Here is a 22,901-nt window from a genome sequence, read left to right as displayed (position 1 = left end):
AAAGTTCAAAAGAACAGAATTCTTTTGTAACATTAGAAATGTCTTTACTGTGATCAATTTAATGTGTATGTTATAATAATTATTCATTTGTTTAAACTTTTGAATGGTATCTGCACAATAAATAGCTAAAGCGTGAAGCCACCAACATCTATTAGTGTAACTGAGTTGTCATTGATTAAATGTGTAGAGTGAGTGATGGCATATTTATGTATTGCAGTGATTAAAGGCTCTCCTCGATCAATAGAAATGAATAGCCAATTAGATGTACCACCCACTGTGTGTAATCAGCATCAGCAAAACCACCATTCTTTCATTTCTTCTTAAACAAATGAATGAGACCTCGACAATGAAATGAACTGTTTTGAAGGAAAAAATGTTTCAAAAACTGTTGTATTTACATTAATGCACTTTTAATGGGCACCTATATGGTACCCAGCGTGTGTCGGAAAAGTAAGGCCCATTATCATAATTGCGAGCTTCGCCTTCCAAGGCTTTAAGCAATTGTAAACACCGTTAATAATGTCGTCAGTTTTACCGCATCAGTTTGTGCCAGAGTCAGATTCTGAAAATGCGGATAATCAAGATAGATTGGAACCAACTTTGCAAGCATGACTTGAGCAGAACGTTTCTCAGTGGTAAAGTAGTCTTCGTATATTGCTAGCGTTGTACTCTCCCAGGTTCAGGAAGCTGTCCTCTGTAAAATGTGGTGTGCACAAGCAAACTTTTGGGTTGTACTGCTCAAGAACAGCTTTATTAATAAATCTTAACCTCTAATTCCTAATTCCTGTTTTCGGAAGGCCAAACAAAGTGGTTTTGCATTCGCATCCAAACACACAGCGTTTCCGTGACATGACGACAACACTACAACACTGAAGCCTTGTCTTCTCTCTTTACATATGCTTTTGGATAGACATTAAGCTAATATTTCACATTGTGACAGACATATAAGTAATATCTGGATTTCGATCAAGGCATTTTAAGCAGGTCTGGAGAAGTGTTCTGTGCACATTTACATTTATTATAAATATATATAAAAAATTGTCTCACTACTATTTATAGTATTTTTTTTAAAAATGTTTACCTCCCAGGCACCTCCAGACTCACCTTTTCCAGTCTGCCTGACACTGGGACGAGTTTGGGCGGAGGACCACCAATATTACCATTCATGCCTCTGTTATCAGGAGGCTCTTCAGTATCACTGGAAGGGCTGCACGTGGTCACATGATTATCATTCCAGTCGCCCACTGGCTCGTCACTCAAATAGCCATAGTTGCCATTGCCAGCAGAGATGAGGGCAGAGGACTTATTCTTAGCGGGTAGAGGAGGCTGGCTGGCAAGAAGCTGCTCCTGTGAGCTGGCGCTGCGCAATGTGCCCTCTTGCTGTCTGAAACAGCTCATGGCTGGTGTGGGTTTGCGATACTTGGCACCAAAGTCGCTGGCGGCTCGGCAGTGGCGCTCCTGGTAGGTACGTCCAGAGATCAGGCTGCTGACGGAACCCATGGTGCCTGCCACAGCTATGGAGGGGGAGTGAGACACTGAGCAGCACTGCTGGACGTCAGCACTGGGCTTTGGGTGATCAGTGGGCACAGGCAGCGCCTGAACTAGAGCCATGGCGAACACACGCCCAGGATACACACTCTGTGGAGAGAAAAGAAGGAAGATTATTATTGTCTAAGCGGGCTGATTGTCGTGTAACCTGTAAAATAGATCAAACTAAAGGTCTGATAAAGAGTTTTCAGATTTTTAACACAAAAGAATCAAAAACCTTTAGATGTCACCACAAATAAAAGTGGTGAAATTTCTCCTTGCACTTTCAGAAAATAAGGTACAAAATCTGTCAGGGGGGTGTACACACAACGCTTCGCACTGTTATTCTGTAAAATGCGCTATTACGCATCTTCTGAAAGAGAATCGGATCAAAGAGTACGGTTCAAAACACAAGCGAAAAAGAAGCAGAAACAAGCAATAAAAGCATTGCTTATGCACATGTAAAATAACGAGATCATCAAACATTAAACAGCATATAAACCTAACTTTACCAAATGAAATGTCGACCCAGGAAGTGGTATAGGACTCTGTAAGCTTTGGGGGTGTTGATAGAAGTGATCTACTCCATCTGTGTTTTGATCATCAATCTGAATGTGATCCAGACATAGTCTTTTTTGCTTTTTTTAATGAAACTAGCCCAACTTCAATTGTTAAAAAATAATATATGAACCTAGAATAAAATGTTTTTTGTTGCTGTTGTTTAAAAGCAGAGGCTCTGTATTGCATGTTTAGACATTCATACAACAAAATATTCTGGGGGCCATGAAGGTTTCGTGAAAATGTTCAAAAATGCTGGCAAAAAAACCCAAAAACAAACTGCTGGGTAAAGAGTTAAAGGTACATATTACTACCTTTTGAAAGGGTACTACACCAGCTTTGGTACCTTTTTCCTGAGAATGTGTAACTTTCACACAATGTTGCCACAGAATGAGATCATGGTCTTATTACAGGTTGTTAAGATTAAGTGCCTTGAGTTATTACAGCAATCTGGGGTCAAAATGCAACTTTTGTGTCCATGTCTGTTAGCTTTGAGGCTATCTATATAGTACACTTTAACTCTTGTGCACTGTTTGGGGTCATTCGTGACCACAAAATTATGTGTGCTTAAAAACAAAATGTTTCCTTCATCTAAATGGCATCATCTTGATGACTTTTCTCAGACATACTGTATCTACACACTAAAAACTAAAATGATATGGTTGTATGTTAAAGGGTTAGTTCACCCAAAAATAAAAATTCTGTCATTAATTACTCACCCTCATGTCGTTCCACACCTGTAAGACTTTGGCAGTTTGATACAAGCTCCGAACCACGGATTCGAAACAAAAAATTTGTAAAGCTTCGAAGCTTCATGAAGCAGTGTTTTGAGATCGACTAGATTTTGTTGAATAAAGTCGTTATTTTGTGTTTGTGGCACACAAAAATTACTCTCGTCACTTCATAACATTAAGGTTGAACCACTGTAGTCAAATGATCTGTTTTAAATGTGTCTTTAGTAGCTTTCTGGGCATTGAAAGTGTTAATTATCTTGCTGGCAATGGAGGCCTCACTGAGCCATCGTATTTTATCAAAAATATCTTAATTTGTGTTCCGAAGATGAACAAAGGTCTTACAGGTGTGGAACGACATGAGTGTGAGTAATTATTGACAGAATTTTCAGCCCTTTTTGACCCCCACATAGAAAATGAATTGGGTTACAATGTGTAATGCTCATGCTCATCTTAAGATAGATATATGTCCACATTTTCTGTGTGGTATTAAAAAAATAATAAATAAAAAAATCTAATAATCATAATGGAAAAAATGGGCACAATGGTGGTGGTCAATTAAATACAGATAAGCAAGCATTAGCAGCTATTGGTTATGCGTCTGTGAATCAGTGTGTCAGGATTTAATTTGCAGATGGGCATTGAGGAGAATATATATCCATATATGTATATATATTCTCCTCAATGCCCATCCGCAAATATATATATATATATTTTTTATAGCCAGCTGCTGTGTGCTAAGAGCAATCTCACCATGTGGAATAATCTGCAAAAAGCCTGCCAGTCCAATCAATTACACACACCCCCAGTGCACTTCAGAAAACACTCCCAATGCACTTCAAAGAACCACATGCAGGAGGAACAGGAGAAATCAGACCGCCTCGACTGCACTGGCATCCCAATGACCTTTCTACCACAGGGACAGGCAAAGAGAAAGCCAGCGCCAGTCTGACTCAAACTTCTCATAACACATTCCCTGTTCTGTTCACTCATCCCCATGCAGCCCCCCACATGCCATTTTAGCTGAGGTTTGAATTCTGATGAAGTCAAAGTAGCAGACTTCAGCACAGGAGGACAGCGTTACTGTTGTCCCAACCTTCCCGTCCCGTCCGTCACAATGTCCTTGGGCATAGACACGTCTCCCTCTGTCAGGAAGATTTCATTTTTGAGTGAATACCTGATGGTCTAAATGCATTATCGTACTCTTATATTAACTACCAGTCAAATGCTTCCACATTTTAGGACAATAATCATCAAAATTGAAGTATGGGTATCCTAGGGCCGTCGCAAGCATGGGTCAGGTTAGAGGAAGTTGGGCCTCCCTTGGTCGGTCCATTCATGATCATCCTTCGGGAGGGGGGTTGGGGGTTGGGTCCCCTCAGTCTGTGCGCGATCATCTTTTTTACTCTAAGGACGACCCAATTTGAGCTTCTTCAAAAATCACCACCCTTTATTCACTCTTTATATATTCACTCAACCAACTTCATATGGTACAGCTTGGGATTCACTTGTTTTCTGGACACTTGTTAGCTGCTTTTCCTTTAGTAATTGACCCAGAAAAAAATATACAACAAGATATAATATATTATAAAATAAACAATATAATATAATGTTAGACTTATAAAGCAAAACATCAGTAAATTCAGCCAAGTATGCCCAAAAATTTGACATACGTTCTTAACCAACCTGATTTATTAATGGAAACAATACAAGCAAAAGCAAATAATGCAAGTAGAAGTAGTGCTAGCATACAAAATTTCCAACAGATCATTTATTAAGTTATGAAGAAGAAATGTGCTAATAATTTTAAATTGATCTAAAAAGTAAGACTCTTTTATTCTCTGTTACATACTGTATATATTCAACATGGACCCCCTTGGAGTACCCATGGCTCTAGATGATTAAACACACCTATTGTCACGAGGTTTGGTTGGAGGGGAGATTCTGCTCTATTCCTCTATGTCTCCTCTAAATAAATCCAGGTGCATATTGACATGGCACTGGGACTCTTTCTGTCACAGCTGAGAATGTGGATATTAATAGCAGAATACTTGGATAAAACAGTGCTGTGAAGGAGATGAAACAAAGTTTGAGAGAGAGGAGAAAGAGGGATAGCGTGACTCGCTGAGAGTAACAGTTTCCAGGGCGGTTCTCTGCGAGTGCTTACGCACATGGTTCCACTAACGTGGCTATCAGGTATTTCTGCTTCAGCGCTTCTTATTAAGTATGTTCCCGCAGCCAGTCCAGCTAACTGCTGTGTGGCTCTGCTGCAGTGCACAACAATCAGTCCTTAAATGCAAATAAACATTAACTACAACAAAATAATAATAATAATATTACAATTAAAAAAAAACAGGACAATGTGCATCATGAAGTGTGTAAAGACATTCAGGCTCAGTTAAACTGCAATTACTATATATCAAGTTAGATGGACATAAAACTGCCTAAATTTTAACCTGCCTCAAACTGAAGAAACACTGCAAATAAATAAATAAATAACCATATCCATTTCCATTTTCAAAGTTGGAAATGTCAGTTTTAATCTGAATTGTTTTTAGCTGTTCACACAAAAGTAAATCTGTCACATGTGAGGGGAAAACGATTTGCCCCTAATCAGATTCTGGAGAAAGTCCAAGACCAGAAAAAGACAATGTCAAATCATGCTGGGATCATCGTGGATCACTTCACTCTTTCTGAACTCGCTTCAACTAATTCCACCCCCTCCACAAAGCCAGTCCTCACCCTTTGTTAAACCCAACCTACACCATTCCCAACCAGATTCCAACTGTTACCCTAAAATGAACTGCATGGCCTCCAAACCACTCACAGCGCCTCAGTGCATTCTGCACCTCATACAAATGAACTAACCCTATCATAACCCTGAATGTTCTCCCATAGCTGTGATAATATAATGAGAAGACCTCCACAGATTCGGCCCTGCTCAACCCTGTGAACTTCAAACCTGCTGGTCAGAGACCCGTCCTCTGCTGAAATGACCTCCAGATCTCGCTCCTCTGTTCCTCCACTGTTCAGCAGTTGGAGATCTCAAAAGTATTCACTTTGGTTTTGTTTTGCTGTGTTTTAGAGGTGAATAGATCTTAATACCCTGAAATGTTATGTACAATGTTAGGTCCTATTATATATATTATCTGATCATTTGAAACTTAAAACCCTCTGGTGCTCTTCACATGTCAATCAAAAATGACCGATTTTTTTTTTAAAATTTTTATGAATGTACTATATTTTAGTTTGATAATGTTTTTTATTTAATATTTTGTGTTTTTATCGGATTTTATGGTACTAAATTATACTTACACTTATAACCCATTTATTCACTTTTTGAGCAAATTTCCAACTAAACCAAATTTCCAACATAAATTTTGAATGCTTCAGAGCACAGACTTAATTTCTAAAATATTAAATCTCTTTTAAAAGATGACAATTGGCAAATTATTGCTAAAGTGAAAAAAGGTGCAGCAGGCGCAATGATATTACGCAGCGTCTCTCACAAACGTCTCCATGGTTGCAAGGCATGTTCCCTGTGCAAGCAGGGGCTCACGGGCGCTGCGTAATATCATTGCACTGCTGCAGCCATGGAACGGCAGCAAAGTTCCTTGATTATTACGCCTGAATGAGAGTATAGTTCCTAGCCATATCAGCCTAGAATATCACAACTTTTTATTTTCCGTCGGTCTTAGTACATGATTTAACTACAGAAGAGTCAAGTTTTAAATAGGAAAAATATCAAAACTCTTTGGTCATTTTTAAGCGCGATGCTAACGGTCTAATCAGATTCAATGAACTATGCTAAGCTATGCTAAAAGTGGTACCGCCAGAACTGGAGATCGGCTGAATGGATTCGAAAACGGTAAAACTCAACTGTTTAACTCTAGGGGAGTTGGAAAATGAGTTGAATTTTCAAAAAAAGTGGAGTGTTCCTTTAAGTTACAGAATTTTACATTTATTGTTATGAAAAATGCACAAAAATACTATTTTAGATTATTATGTGAAATATATATTTAAAAAAAAAAACATGTTTTACTCTAAAACTGCAAGAAAATCAAAGCCATAAACCTAAACAAGTCGTGTTCCAAATTTTAGCTTGATATCTCAAAAAATTTGCTTTCAGTAAGATTTTGTTTGGGTGCAGCACCTAAAGTTTCCACTAGATGACATTCGTCTCCCATTCATTTTCATTGTGGTCATTTTTGACCACGAGGAGCACAAGTGTGACTATTTTTTTCAGGACCATTTAACCTTTTCGAATGTCTATAATTTTTTGTGTCTGTGTTCACATAGCAAGTGCCAAAACCTTTACCAAGTTTCATACCATTCCGATGAAGTAAAAAATTCTAAAAAACAAAAAAATGTAAATTTTTTTGTGCACCAGAGGGTTAAACATCTTTTTGTGAAACAATTCGATTACAGAGCGTGACAGTGCTGCCACTACCATTGTTTGATATTTTGTTTTGCATTTAAATGACAAAAATAATTTACTAATTTTCTAAAATATATGTAGGAAGAATATGTGAAAAAACAGTGTGTGTAGAATATTAACTGGAAAATATTTAGTTTCTATTTAGTTGACAGTAATTGTGGGAAGAAATAATCCAAAGTACTATTAAAAAGCATAAAACTGGCTGTCAATAGAATTAAATAATTTTGATTAATATCATGATTTCAGACCAATCTTCAGAAAGTAAGCATGACAAATATTTTTATTATATTATGTGTTATGTATTTTTTTTTAAACAGACACCATGCAGACAGTATTATTTGAGCATAACTTATATACTATTACATTAGGTAATAGTATATAGTATAATAGTATAATAGTAAAAAAAAAGTACCATTGAGCCATACCATTTTTGTCATTTTGATTGATTTTAAAAATATTTTTATATAGCTTTAATTCATTTTATTTTAGTTTTAGTTTCAAACTTATTTTAGTTAGTTCTAATTTTTGTTTACATTTTTAAAAATGTATATTAATTATATATTTTTGCACTTTTTATCCACCCATTACTTGTAAACCTTCCCACAGACCCTTGCAGACCCTAGTCTCTGTATTACACATTTCACATATGTCACGCTTTACTGTCCTGCACTAACTGATGGTTAAATCGACAAACACCAGCAGTCAGTCTTTGATCTCGTCAGTCTTGACTGAGAGAATAGTGCATCTCTCTGCTGCAGGTGTTTCTAATCAAATTCCACAGCGAGGTGGCTGGTGGCTGAAATCTCGTTATGATAAGTCTTAATAGCGCCACTGCCGCCGGAAAGGATTAGCGGCGAGGTGTGAATCCCCTGGGAATCACGGAGCTCCTCTGTGGAGTCTGGAGCAGAATAGACTGGAATGCCAGCATGGGAGCCTGGGACCCAGCAGAGCTCCAAATCTCCAGGCAGAAATCCCTAAACCCTTAATCACATTTGGTCTCTGTTTGGTTCAAGTGCAGTTGCAGAGGCAGGATATTTGATGTGTGTGATGATCCCGATCAAAGCCTCTTCCCATGGAGAAGTTAGACATGACATTGTGGCATGCAACAACAAAGCCTTTGTTCTGATAAAGGCAAGCTTTTTCCCCTAACTGTGCATTCCTCATTATAGTATCTTCCTCACTTCACCATAAGCAGTGTTGGGAGTAACGCATTACATGTAACTTGAGTTACGTAATCACTTACTTTTTTTTCAAGTAACTAGTAAAGTAACGCATTACTTTTCAATTTACAACAACATATAGAAGTTACTTTTTCAATTAAGTAACGCAAGTTACTTTGATTTTCAAACCAAAAACAAGATTATTTTGCTTAAAGGTGCTAAAGAGGATGTTTTTTTTTTATATAAATTTTTGCAATATTACTTGAAACTCTAAGTCTTTACTAACTGATAAAAGACTATTTATTAGGTGCACTGAAAGGAATAATATTGATATGCATCATCTGTACACGAGGTAGGGCCTTAAAAACATCAGCCAATCGTTTACGCGATCATTGTGTAAACGATTGGCCCTCTGGCTTGTCAATCACTGCCGTGGCGTTCCTTGTGAGAGACGAGCGCTGCTGCGCGCTCCAGTAACTTTCCACACTCCACAGGCGCCGCATGCAATGTTTTTGTCAGGAGACAGGAGTAACAACTGCAGATTATGAGTTACCTGCGGTGAGTCCGACATAATGAATCCACTAACAGGACACAGCGAATGCCGGTGGTAAACACTCATGTTCCAATACTCGTGCACGTGTTTTGGGTGGCGTTCCCTTGAGTTTTTGAAATGAGCGCATACGTAAGAACAGCCCCCCTCCTTCACAGCTCATTTCAAAAACTCACTAACAGTCTTTGGTCTCTCAGTCGACGAAAAGATCCTCTTTAACAGCTTTAACCCATTGGCAGATTATTTTGCTTGTTTTTACTCACTTAATTTTGACTTATGTTTTCTGAAAACAAGACAATTTTACTTGTCTAGTAAATGCTTCTTGATTTAAGAATTTTTAGATATTTGGACTGGAAAGAAGACAAAAAGTAAGAAAATCAGTTTTTGCAGTGTATTCTTCTTCAATGAATGGCAGCACAGCTGAAAGGTTTGTTTGAGCTGCGCCCTCTACTGTACAGTTGTGAAACTGCATTTCCTTCAGGCTTATTCATTTCACTTTTGGTGTGAAAGAGCTTTTTTGTTGTTATATAAAAACAAACAAGCAAGCCCAGGTGAGAAAAAGTAACGCAAAAGTAATATAACGCATTACTTTCCATAAAAAGTAACTAGGTAATGCAATGCAATTTGTTATTTTTTAGGGAGTTACTCAATGCATTACATTTATAAGTAACTTTCCCCAACACTGACCATAAGACGTCAAATAAATCAACTCATTTAAGATTTTAGGTCACTCAAATCTTTCAAAACAAGAAAACATTTTAAAATACCCCAGACAATAAACTTGCATCACATCACACAACCCTCGCAGGCACACAAAGATCCATAGAAACACAGGAAACTAGAGAGAAGTGGAGGCAGCACAAAGGAAATGCTGACCTCATCTACTACCTCATCTGACTGTTGCAAATGCAACCACACATCCTCATTAACACAGTGTGCATGTTCCCCAAAAATAGAGAGGACAAAAGTACATGCTCGGATAAATGTGGCCCGTGAAAAGCAGACAATTAATCCACAAGAATGACTCCTTGTGCACTTAACAGGGAAACGTGAGAGCTGCATAGTCTCAGTGCACTCAAGTGACAATGATAAAGTGATCAGTGAAACTTATGATACTGTGTTTAACGATTATGAAGCTTCCGGCAGAGGAGAAGCATGTGAGGACTGAAGCGGTCAGCTGTGTTTATTTACAGTCTTAAAGTATCTCTATGCCCTGATGACCTTCTAGTCTTTCTCATTAGTCACTCTATCCATTCCTTTAGTTTCGTTTAATCACTCTTCTTCCTACTCTCCTTGGAGTCACTCATTTTCAATGAGTTATTAATGGAATGGAATGGAACTTAATGGAATGGAACTTATTGCAACTTATCTACAGCATTCGTTGAATAATGTTGCCTGGTAACTTCGCACAATGTCTCTGCAGGGATACTAAGAAGGAAGGTGAACGGGAAGGAAGATCTCTTGCATTTATCCCACATTTCAACATGTGTTACAAGTATATCAGTGTGAGTTATAGATATGAATCAGTGTCCTGCTTCAGTCACACGTCCAAACCCCCCAAGAGAGCTCTGAACGGCCGCTCTGCAACCTGCGTTCCCGCTCCGAGACTTCCTGCCAGCTGCACTGTTATTGTCCCCTCCATCAGATAACATACACAATGATACGAAAACACACGCAGTTACATTCACAAACACACCGAAAAAAGATCATGTCACATGACCGCATGAGAAAACTAAACATACTGTTAGTGATCTGAAGGACCTACTTTGAAAAACACAAAACAGCTCTAATTAGGTTGCTGCAATTACAAGGTGTGCGTGTGCTCATGAATTATTTATATATGCCATGGAGAGTAATTGTAGCAGTAATTAAACGTAATTAACATAGTCTTTGTTATTTAGAATGAGGGAAATTAGCAATTTACAGTTACTACAGAAAGCCAAACAGCACAATGAATTAGACTGCTCTAAATTAATTGGTTACACTTTATTTTACAATGCCGTAGTTACATTGTAATTACTCAAATAAGTACTATGAGTACTATTAATTAACTACATGTACTTACTATAGAGTTACAGATAGGGTTAGGGTTTGGTTTAGGGTTAGTTACTTGTAATTATGTATAATTTACTGTTATTACTATAGAAAGTACATGTAATAACATGTAACTACAGCACTGTAAAATAAAGTGTTACCAATTAGTTTAGTACTGAATGCCACTACAACTACAAATGATTAAAAGGGCGAAATTTAGCATTTTTGACGTGTTGAGCTGAAGATTATAGGAATTCAGAAGTTTATAAATTATCATAAATTTCATTGCCCTTTATGCTAATATAGTGTTACTAGTGCTAAATCTAAATTTCCTTACTATTCGTCCTATACAGTTTTCTGGATTAGGATTAGTGTGTCCCAAAATATAATAAAAATGAAACAGTATGTCAAAGGACCCTGGATGGCATTTCTTTTACGGTGTATTTTTCAAGTGTGGATCCATACTTTTAACATCCACAACCCCACTGAAGAGTTTGCGACAGATCTCTTTTACATTTTCAGCTGTAGGGATCAGATGCCAAAATGACAAATAGCTAAATGAACTAGGGCTGTCAAAATTAAAAAAAAAATTTTTTCAGTTTAACACTGAAAAAAGACACAAGGCATGAGTGCAACGGTCAAACACATCTGTCTAGCACGTCTTTACATAGAAAAATAATGGCAAAGTAGCGAAGTGTAATGGAAAACCGTGTTCTGTGTGACGTGTTCTATTGATACCTGCTAATATAGACCGTTATTTCCTTACATGCAGGCACAGAAAACACATGCTAGTTGGCAGTCAGCTGTAGTCTTTGCGGTGTGTTCAGGTGCAGCTTTTTGGCCCAGACAAAGCCAATGTGAGGTGACAACACAATCGGCTTTCGTCACTGCTAGTTCTCTGATGACCGCTTGGTGTGTCATGGCGCAAAAGAGAACTCAATTTGGTACTGGCGTGCTGTATGAAGCAGCTCTGTGTGTTCACTAGATTTTTCAACTCTCAGTAGTCCAAAAGTTGGTGTTGACTCCAGCACAGGAAACGACCCTCATTGTTGACTCTGTTGTAGGGCTGTACAATATTGCGCAATATGAAAAATAACATTGAACTTGAACGCGATTATTGCTTAAATGCATTCTTAGTGTGATTATGAAATCACAAAGGCTGCGATTATTTTTTTTGCACAGCTTGTCAATGAACTATGGCTCTAAATGCTAATCCAACTGAAAGCACTGCGAGTTTGAGACGCTTACAATGTACATTTGAAAACGCGTCAAACATATTTTCAGATATGAGAAGCATTTATTAACATCTTGTTTAACAAAAAACAATATTTAAGAACATGTTTTTACTTCAACCTCACTTCATAAAGACAGTTGAGCGTCCTTCTGTGAGATGATGTGGCTTCTTACACAGAGTAAGGCAGTCATGTGTTTATTAGTCATGTTTAATTAATCAAAGCGTTTCAATCTTCTGTTTATTCAGCTACAGCGCGTGTTATCTTCTTCTGCTGCAGGGCATATTTAGATTTTCTGTGCAAGATCGCCCTCTGGCTTTCAGATGGAGAAGCATTTACTACTGATCATAGAGCTGTAAAGCTCTGACAAGCCACGCATTAAATAATCTCAGCCTTTGCCATATCGCGTGTGATTTTATGGCGATAAATCATGCAGCTCTACTCTGTTGCTGTGTCTGATATCACTCACTTGTTCACTCATTCTCTGAATTTCCTATATAGATCATGGCAGTTTAGTTCACTATATCAGTAAAGAGTGAACAAAAAGAAGTGATGCATTCATTAAAGAATACATTACCTTCCTTCTCGTTTATTTAATTCTGACATAATATTTGACCACGGCTGTTCCTCGTGAGATTTACCACTGTAAAATTAGGTAGTGGCAACAACCAGGTAACAATGTTGATAGCTACTCATCGCTTAATTGAAATAATTTGGACAGTCAGGCCAAAAGTGTGTTGTTTAAATAAGAGGAGTTTAAGGCTTTGTGTCGGGTGAAAAAAATAATTTTGAAGTAAAGTAAATGGAGTCGTATCATTGATTCCTTTGACCCCTACTGTGGGAGTCTGGAGTCAGAGTCGACTTGGAAAAACCTGGATTCGAATACCCCTAGTGTTCACTCACTCTAAATGCTTGCACAGAAAACCGATTCAGACAGCGTGCCAGTACTGCATCGAGTTCTCTTTCATGCTTGAATGGAAAAAAACAAAACAAAAAACAAAATAATGTCAAAATGTAAAAAAAAAAAAAAAAAAAAAAAAAAGGCCATCAAATCTTAAAGTGACAGCAGCCTAATAAACCTGCTGCAGTCTGTGTCATTAAAGGTGCCCTCGAATGAAAAATTGAATTTATCTTGGCATGGTTAAATAACAAGAGTTCAGTACATGGAAATGACATACAGTGAGTTTCAAACTCCATTGTTTCCTCCTTCTTATGTAAATCTCATTTGTTTAAAAGACTTCCGGAAAACACTCGGATCTCAACATGTTACGTAACAGTCGGGGGCTCCGCCCCCAATATTTGCATAATGCCAGCCCCTGTTCGACGCATTAGACAAGGAAAGGCAGTATTAACGTCTGGATCTTTGCACAGACGAGGTAAGCAAGCGAGAACAACAGCGAAAAATGGCAGATGGAGCAATAATAACTGACATGATCCATGATAACATGATATTTTTAGTGATATTTGTAAATTGTCTTTCTAAATGTTTCATTAGCATGTTGATAATGTACTGTTAAATGTGGTTAAAGTTACCATCGTTTCTTACTGTATTCACAGAGACAAGAGCCATTGCTATTTTCATTTTTAGACATGTGCAGTCTGTATAATGCATAAACACAACTTCATTCTTTATAAATCTCTCCAACAGTGTGTAATGTTAGCTTTAGCCACAGAGCACAGCCTCAAACTCACACAGAATCAAACGTAACCATCTAAATAAATACTTTACTCACATAATTCGAAGCATGCATACAGCATGCATGACGGACATCTTGTAAAGATCCATTTGAGGGTTATATTAGCTGTGTGAACTTTGTTTATGCGATGAATATAGAGTCCAGAGCTCGTGTGGCAGAGGTAGCGCATCTCTTAAAGGGGCCACGCTGAAAAAATCTGTGCATAGTTAATGATGCCCCAAAATAGGCAGTTAAAAAAATTAATTAAAAAAAATCTATGGGGTATTTTGAGCTGGAACTTCACAGACACATTCAGGGGACACCTTAGACTTATATTACATCTTGTAAAAAAAACAAACAATCTAGGGCACCTTTAATGTTAATCATAGAACAAAAAAGAAAATCACTAACTGCTCTTGACTGAATAACTTTAATAAGGATTAATCTATATTCAATTTACAGATTATGCATATTCAGTTTATAGTTTATGTGAAGATCATTTTAAGTTCACTTAAATTAAAAGTTATTATATTTTTTAAACTTTTAAAGCTTTAAATGTTATGTCCTAAATTATGGCTTTCAATTATACTGTAATGTTGAATGGCTATAATTAATGGCTAAATAAATAAATAATAATAATAATAATAATAATAATAGTCATCAGTAGCAGTATTGGTATTGGTCATATTCGCTTTCATTTAGCTATAGTACAAATATTTAAAATATTCTATATTAATTTAGAAATTCAGTGTGAAATTTTTACATTGTTATATTAAAGGTACAATCTGTGATATTTTTTTCCGCTAGAGGTCGCTAGAAGCCTATTCAAAACAAAGGCGTAGTTTGATGACGGCAAGTTTTAGAGCAGAATCTTGGGACATGTGGTTTCCATCTCAACGGACGGTGCAAAAAAATAGGGATTGGAGTCTGGAAGAACTCATGTTTGTGGATGCGATTATTAACGTTACTGTAGTATGAAGAAGAGCAGGACGGAGTGTTGCGGGAGCTGAAGCGATTGATCAACACACGCCTCACGAGCAGCGGGACTTTTATTATGACACAGTCGCCGGCGCCGCTTCCGCTTTTCCGGTCATGAGTTTACGGGAGCTGTCCTTGTCGACAGAACCAGCGGCAGGTGGTAAACAGTAATTATATTCCATAAATAAGTAACACAATCCACCATAAAACGTGCAAGAAGTAAATAAGGAATTGCTTGAAGCTAGCTAGTGGTTTGCTGGACGCTCACTACTTCCGCATTTGTCCATGGCACTGTTGTCATGTGGTTTCTACGTCAGTAAAGGCGGTAACAAAGGGAACTGACGTCATTGACAGGCGACTGCACTGCCCCGTGTCACTGTTTAGAATGGGAATTTTCTCATGATTTACAAGTAGTTGAAAACATTAGAGATACTGTTTGTAATCAGCTGGACAAAATATATAACACTAGCCTAATGGTTTTTGGATATTTTACTGCAAAAAATTTACATATTGTACCTTTAATATGCAATTAATTGTGATTAATTACAGAAAAATGTGTGATCAGTAATTTTTTTTAATCGATTGACAACACTAAAATGAACACTTGTCTACAAAATACTAAAGTGTTTCTGCATACTCAAAAGTATGTACTTTCCCATCACCAGTGAAGTACATACTTTTACTGCAGGATACAGCTTCAGGAATGTGGATGTCAGTCACTTTTTACATAAATCCTTCACTGTCCTTATCAGCTAATGTGCAAGACTAGCTCAAACGAATTAGCTAAAGACTTGATAAATTGAATTACGCTGTTGGCCAGTCTGAAAAGTCCACCGGCGCCCAAGTCTGGAGAAACAGAGTTTAGTCATGAATGACGCATTTGCAATAATAGAGTCAATGGAGCAAGAGAGAGGGAGTCATTGCCGTCAGAGGACCCAAATATCCTCCTCAGTGTGTACTAAAATGCTCTGATGGATTGAAATAAACAGATGCAGTATCTTTTTTCATCCCTTCATTTCTCAGTCAGGAGTTTTGTTCTGAAAGATGACAATGAGTCACTGATCACACTTTCACAGCCTTGCTGTCTGCGAATAAGGATCATTCTTTCTGGCACACATACAAAAGCACTGAGTGTGTTGTCATTAATTATGCGTGTAAAATTCTCTGTGTCAGGAAAACAAAGCAGAATGAGAACACAGGGAGTGTGTGTATGATTTATTGATAAGGAAGATGAGAGTCTTCTTAACTTCTTTATGATGTCTATACAAGACTTGTTTGGATGTGTCAGGGCTCTCGTGGTAACAGAAATAAAGATACACCTGGTCACTTTATGCATTTTACTGATCAGACAGTTGTCTGATTTGTTAAAACTGTTCCATTTACACTTGGCCACATAAATGTGTCTCCACAAAACAAATATAAATCCAATCTTCAAGTCCCACGCTATATGCAAACTCACAAAAGGTTCATGCCTATTTTATTTATCAACTACCAAAGCATAAAGTTTTAGTTTTATAGAAGGAACAGTAAAAAAATAAGGTAAGCCATTATCTATTTATGGCTTTTTTTTTTAATAATTGTGACTAGAATGAAAAAACAAAACACAACATATTAAAGGTGCCCTAGATTCAAAAATTTAATTTACCTCGGCATAGTTGAATAACAAGAGTTCAGTACATGGAGTTTGAGACTCACTGTATGTCATTTCCATTTTTTCCTCCTTCTTATATAAATCTCATTTGTTTAAAAGACCTCCAAAGAACAGGCGAATCTCAACATAACACAGACTGTTACGTAACAGTCGGGGTGTACGCCCCCACTATTTCCATATGCCAGCCCATGTTCCCAACATTATGAAAGGCATTAGACAAGGGCAGGACTTCTGGATGTGCACAGCTGAATCATCAGACTAGGTAATCAAGCAAGGACAATAGCGAAAAATGGCAGATGGAGCAATAATAACTGACATGATCCATGATATCATGATATTTTTACTGATGTTTGTAAATTGTCTTTCTAAATGTTTTGTTAGCATGTTGCTAATGTACTGTTAAATGTGGTTAAAGTTACCATCGTTTCTTACTGTATTCATGGAGACAAGACTGTCGTCATTTTCATTTTTTAAACACTTGCAGTCTGTATAACTCATAAACACAACTTCATTCTTTATAAATCTCTCCAATAGTGTAGCATTAGCCGTTAGCCACGGAGCACTATCAAACTCATTCAGAATCAAATGTAAACATCCAAATAAATACCATACTTACACGATCAGACATGTTGCATGACGAACACTTTGTAAAGATCCATTTTGAGGGTTATATTAGCTGCGTGAAATTTGTTTATGGGTGTTTAAGGCAAGCACGAGCTCTTGGGGCGTGGAGCACGAGATTTAAAGGGGCCGCGTACCCTGAATCGGCGCATTTATGATGATGCCCCAAAATTGGCAGTTAAAAAAAAAAACTATAGGGTATTTTGAGCTGAAACTTCACAGACACAATCAGGGGACACTTAAGACTTATATTACATCTTTTGAAAACATGTTCTTCAGCACCTTTAAAGGTCCATTCACACCAAGGACGATAACTATAATGATAAAGCTATAGTTCTTTAGAGAAGAGGAGGAGTTGTTGTAGTAGAGTGTTGTTGCCATGCCGTCATTATAATGCTGGACTGATTCACAAACAAGGGTCAATTCAATGCTGGATTTGCACAAATGATGCAATTCATGCTATTCAATGAGTTGAATCAACTCCACAGCAACTACATAAATTTATCCACTAACCGTTCAGAAACGTCAAGTTTCATTCTAAAAGTTGTAACTTCTTCCTGAGTCTCTCCATCAGTGTCGACACCGGTTTGAACAATGTAAGGCTGAACACCGTTACTGACAAATGTAATTTTGGCTGCGTGAGATTCTCCAGCTTTGTTGTTGTTGAGCAACCGAAGCGCAAGCTGTTAAAGCTCCACCCTCTTCTGGAAAGCGGTTTGGGAGCAGCAGCTCATTTGCATTTAAAGGGACACACACAAAAACTGTGTGTTTTTGCTCACACACAAATAGGGGCAATTTTGTCAAGCTATAATAAATGATCTGTGGGGTATTTTGAACTTTTCTGGGGATACCAGAAACTTATATTACATCTTGTAAAAGGGACATTATAGGTCCCCCTTTAAAGAATAGCAGAGTCCACACCACAACTATAACGATAACTGCACAGAAGATTTTGCAAACTTGCAGAGTGCGATTATGATAGACGGAAAGACATTGTTTCAGAGTTTGAGAATTTATTTTGGCAATAGTGAATTTGCACTTACACAACAACGATTCCCAGAGACCACATGGCTGCTGTTAAATTCTTTGTAAAGCAACTCATTTTTTCATGTCAAATCGCTGTAGCTCTCCTTCTCGAATCAATTAATGGTATGTTTCTTTGTTGAAATGCTGGATCGAATTAAAAGCGGAAGGGAAACACTGCCTGTAGAACAAGCATTATTGGCCCTGCTAGTTTCACTGCCAACCTGTTGCTGTTACAGGCTTTTGGCTTTTGGCTCTGTTTAGGGCTGTTGCCATGACACTTGAGGCCTACATGTGCACTGCCTGGGGTGAAAGAGAGCGAGAGGGGGAGGGAGCCAGAGTTTGTAACAAAAACAAAGGGAGAACTCCACAGAGAAGAGAGGAAAGAGAGACAATGAATGATAGATAGACCATAAAAGAAAGACAAATTAAAACCTGAGCAGGTGGAGTGTTAGTGAACATGCATAAGTAAGTCGCATGAAGGGAAACGCCTGAGTGAAGTAGAGGAATTCATAAAAGAATCAGTAAGAGAGGGAAACTCAAAGTTTAAGATAGGGGGCTGGTCGGCTCTTTAGCATCTCAAAGCATATGGGCTCTATTAAAGGCCCCCTTAAACAGGGGCCCGAGCCGCCTCACAAACCTCCCGAAGACAATCTCTCCTGTCTCACTGTCCGAGCCTCCCTGGGCATCCCATCCAGCGAGCCTTTCAGAAAAAAGCCTGCTGCCTCAAACTCCAGAATGAGCTGCAGCAGGCGACGTTATTTGCACAATACCACACAGGAGCTGCTGCCATCTGGACTGACACTACCTGCCAATCAACAGTGGACATTTTGTTTCACCCAGTGAGCAGTGCTAGACTCACTGGCACAGGCCCAGACGCCAGCCGTGGTGCCCATTACTAAGCATCTGCCAGCGGGAACAACCTCCCATGGCCTGACTGGTATAAAGTAGATTGAGTGCAAGCACATCAGGAGCCGAGTAATCTGGACAAAGTAATTTTTGTTAAATAAATTAAAAATCACCTTCATTTTTACACCAAGTTCACAAAGAATATGCAATTGTGATGTAAATATGAAAGTATTTCAAGTTATTAAATAGTTGTTTTTGGTTCAGAGTGCAGTATAACTTGATTTGTCTACTCCACTGCATCTAAATAAGGTTTTACGTTAATACAACTCCTCTTAAATTACTTCTTTAATCACTTGATTAAATGATTTAAAGTTTGTCGTCAGTAATTCCAGTCTAACTTCCTGCACAAAACTACCTAGGTTTGTGATAAATTTGCATAATGCCCATCCATGGCCTTCATTTGCTGCCCATGAACAACGTCTACTTTGATCTGCCCTCAAACACTGTAGTTGTAGCTGAGGCCTGGAAGAGTTTGGTTTGTGTTGTTGACATATCAAAAAAAAACACTGTTTTCTGTGCTGTGAAAACAAATCCACTTTGAATGCACTTCCAAAGGATGAGGAGACCAATCAGAGCAGAGTAGGCTCTAAAAAAGGTGGGGCTTAAAGAAACCGAATCTTTTATCAAACCCTTTCAAGCACTGTGAGACAAGAGGTAATGCTTCAATGTATATTTTTGACCTTGGATGCGTGTAAACCCATTGTAGGGGAGCTCCAAAACAAAATTAGTAATGTTTAAAAAAACATAATAGGGGCACTTAAAGGCAATTTACTAGTAAAGCCAACAAATTCAGGCTACGACTGCAGGTTATCAGGGTTGTGATACGTAAGCAATAAGGTACAAGAGGCTGTGCTGTATTGTGAATAGGTCACCGCTGAAGGGCAATAAGCCGTGACTTATTCACGAAACAGCACTAGCCTCTCATATCTTACTGCTTTTATTTAACGGTTACCACACAATACAAATATTAAAGCCAAAAATATGCATCAATACAACTTTCATAAAGTAAACTTTTACTAAAAACCTTCCTTCTGCCAGAATAAATAGTCCCTGGCTGTGAACAGCAACAGAAGTTACTTTATTATGCCATTAGATGGCAGCAAACACTGTCTTTATGAGTGTGTCAGTCAGTAGCAAAGACTTTTACATTGAAAAGACTGAATTGTTGTGAACACGGAACAAGACAAATGCTTTGACTAGCGCTGTCAGTCACGGGAAAACCCCTTAACTGTTAAAAGGACAAGATAATACATCGGACATTTAAACAGATTTTTTATTATGAACATAGGACTGAACTGAAGGAAAATGATAAATCTGAATGAAGGTAATAAACTCTCTCACTCAATCTTTTTCTCATAATACTCTTCTACATAATACAGTAAGCGTCAATGAATCAAATCAATTGAGAACAAACAGTTTATGTTGCTAAGAGTTGTTGCTAAGGGTGTTGTGTAGTGATACACAGAACCGCTGGGTGAAGCGATCATAGCTGTGTTTTATCGTGAACAAAACACAGCTATTGACCAATCAGAATCAAGGATAGGAACCGTTTTATAAATATATGTATACAACAAGAGTTTTTAAAGAAGAACTTATCACTGGACTTGCCAAGTTAGTGACACAAAATCTTCTCAGAGTTGAGGCACTTTGTAGAAGGTAAACTAGTTAACCACAAGCAAAATTGTATATTCTACTTTGAGAATGTGAGATAATAAGCACTTATTACTTTTTAGAATCTGATGTATAAACATTTTAAACTATTTTGGTTTGTTCTGTACAGCCATTTATGGTCTTACACCATTGTGCCAAATTTGTCTAAGCTGTTTTTTGTATAGTGATAGTTCAGGTAAACCCGACCCCCGACTCTGAACATGAAAACAATGAACTGTGATTAGCTGCTTTACATGGCAGTCAAACAGCTTCTTCCTCTGTAAGTATGCAAAATGAGCATCAGAATAGATCAGGCATTAGGTTGAAAGTCTGGCTACGCGAGACTAGTCAGACTACCGCTCTGTTGTCAACAATACTTGGTCAATCAGACCGACTGCAATTCTAGGTATTTGCAAGCAGTGGAAAAGCGTCCAGCATGGGAATGGCCATGTAACATCCAGGAGCCAGTTGTTTCTGAGTCAGCTGCTCTTTGCCACGGTAGGAATTTCCAACCACTAATGATTATTCAGTTCAATCCAGTGGTCAGAAACAGACACTTGGAATAACAGCAGAACGGAGAGGAGCTATGGCTCCACCTCACTGTTATTACTGTGAGAGTGGTCATTTTGAGGAGATGCCACTGATAGGATGGTAATAAAGTGATGGAGTTTTTAAAATGCGGTCTGAAAAAACAAACAAAAAAAAAAACCAATATGAAATCCAGACCTTCAGTTATGAACAGGGGAGAGGAAAGAGAGGTTTGGTTTTTATTGAAGAGCACATAAGGACAATCTACTGCCCAGCAGAAATGACTATGAGCTAATGTTTCTTCAAATTCAAAAGTTTTTGATGCATAAAAATCTCAAATCTCAAATACTTATCCAGATTAGTTGAATAATCACAGTATATATTGTAGCCCATTTGTGTTTTACAAAGCTTCAAAATAAAACGTTTAGTGTAAATCCCTTTCAAAATGCACTTATAGGGTTAGTTCACCCCAAAATAAAAATTCTGCCATTAACTCACCCTCAAGTCGTTCCAAACTCATAAGAATTTCGTTCATCTTCAGAACACAAATATAGATCTTTTTTGCTGTCAGATTTCCTTCCATAGACTGTCTTCGCAACTGAAATATGCAAGTAAATATATGCGAGTAAAAGCCTAAAATAAATCTGTTGTGGATTAAACCACTCGATTCATATGGATTAGTTTTCAGATCTCTTTATAAACTTTTTGAAGCGTCAAAGTTTCAGTTGCAAAGACAGCATTCTGTCATCAAAAATATCTTAATTTTGTGCAGAAGATGAACAAAAGTCTTACAGGGTTTGAATGACATGAGGGTGAGAAATTAATGACAGAAATTTCATATGGGGTCAAACTAATCCTTTCTCATTACCATATTCTTTACATGGTACTTCCAAATAAATCAGTGTCCAAAAATCTATTGAAATACCATGGTACCTTTTATCTAATAATGTTGAAAACAAAACACACTAAAATTTTACGACTGTAAAAATGCTACAGTAAAAAATAAATACTTCATCATATTTATCAAAAAAAAATTACACATTAAATCTAATTTTACTATGAAACACTGTCAGATTTATATTATAAATTATATTAAACATTTTATTTAAATAGTTTTGTTTTAATTGTTTTTGTTATTAGTATACATTAGGGTGCTTTGTGTTACATTTTCTATTATTTAGTGAATTATTATTGCATTATTTTAGTGTCATGTGTTTTTACCTTGGTGGTATTGGTCATCTTTGTGTAAATGAACCTGTGCCCTGTCTATATATGAATATTGACCATGTTTTTATGGACAGGCCACTTACGATGAAGTCATGTTGTGGCATTTTTACCACCTACATTATTATGGTGGTTATCGGTTCATTTTAAGGTAAAATGTATTTCAATATTAGCATTATATTACTTAATGCATTTTTCAGTTATAACCTGTAAAATATACAGGCACCGATATGCCATCCTGTCATACCAGAAATACTAATACCATATATTTTACAGTGAGTCAATCACAGCTGCCACTTCTTACCATATATTTAACAAAACATTTCTTACAGTGAAGGAAAATAAATGAAAATTAACAATGACAGAGATAGAAAGTTGTGTTTTGCCCCCGTTTCATGATCTGAGTTCTTC

At 37.5% G+C, this 22,901-nt stretch overlaps 1 protein-coding gene across 3 annotated transcripts in view; it reads right to left on the bottom strand.

The window, feature by feature from the left end:
- lzts2a (leucine zipper, putative tumor suppressor 2a) overlaps nt 1-22,901 on the bottom strand; it is a 79,323-nt gene that overhangs the window by 5,534 nt on the left and 50,888 nt on the right. For all 3 annotated transcript variants that reach the window (XM_067385824.1, XM_067385823.1, XM_067385822.1), the window contains one exon: nt 1,105-1,638. In XM_067385824.1, the coding sequence (XP_067241925.1) occupies nt 1,105-1,611 (507 nt within the window). In that variant the 5' untranslated portion in view covers nt 1,612-1,638. The remainder of the gene's footprint in view (nt 1-1,104; nt 1,639-22,901) is intronic.

Source organism: Chanodichthys erythropterus, chromosome 5 (assembly GCF_024489055.1).
Source record: "Chanodichthys erythropterus isolate Z2021 chromosome 5, ASM2448905v1, whole genome shotgun sequence".
In the NCBI taxonomy this organism is placed as follows: Eukaryota; Metazoa; Chordata; class Actinopteri; order Cypriniformes; family Xenocyprididae; genus Chanodichthys; species Chanodichthys erythropterus.
Note: the sequence above shows the minus strand (reverse complement) of the source record. Positions and strands in the feature narration are given on the sequence as shown.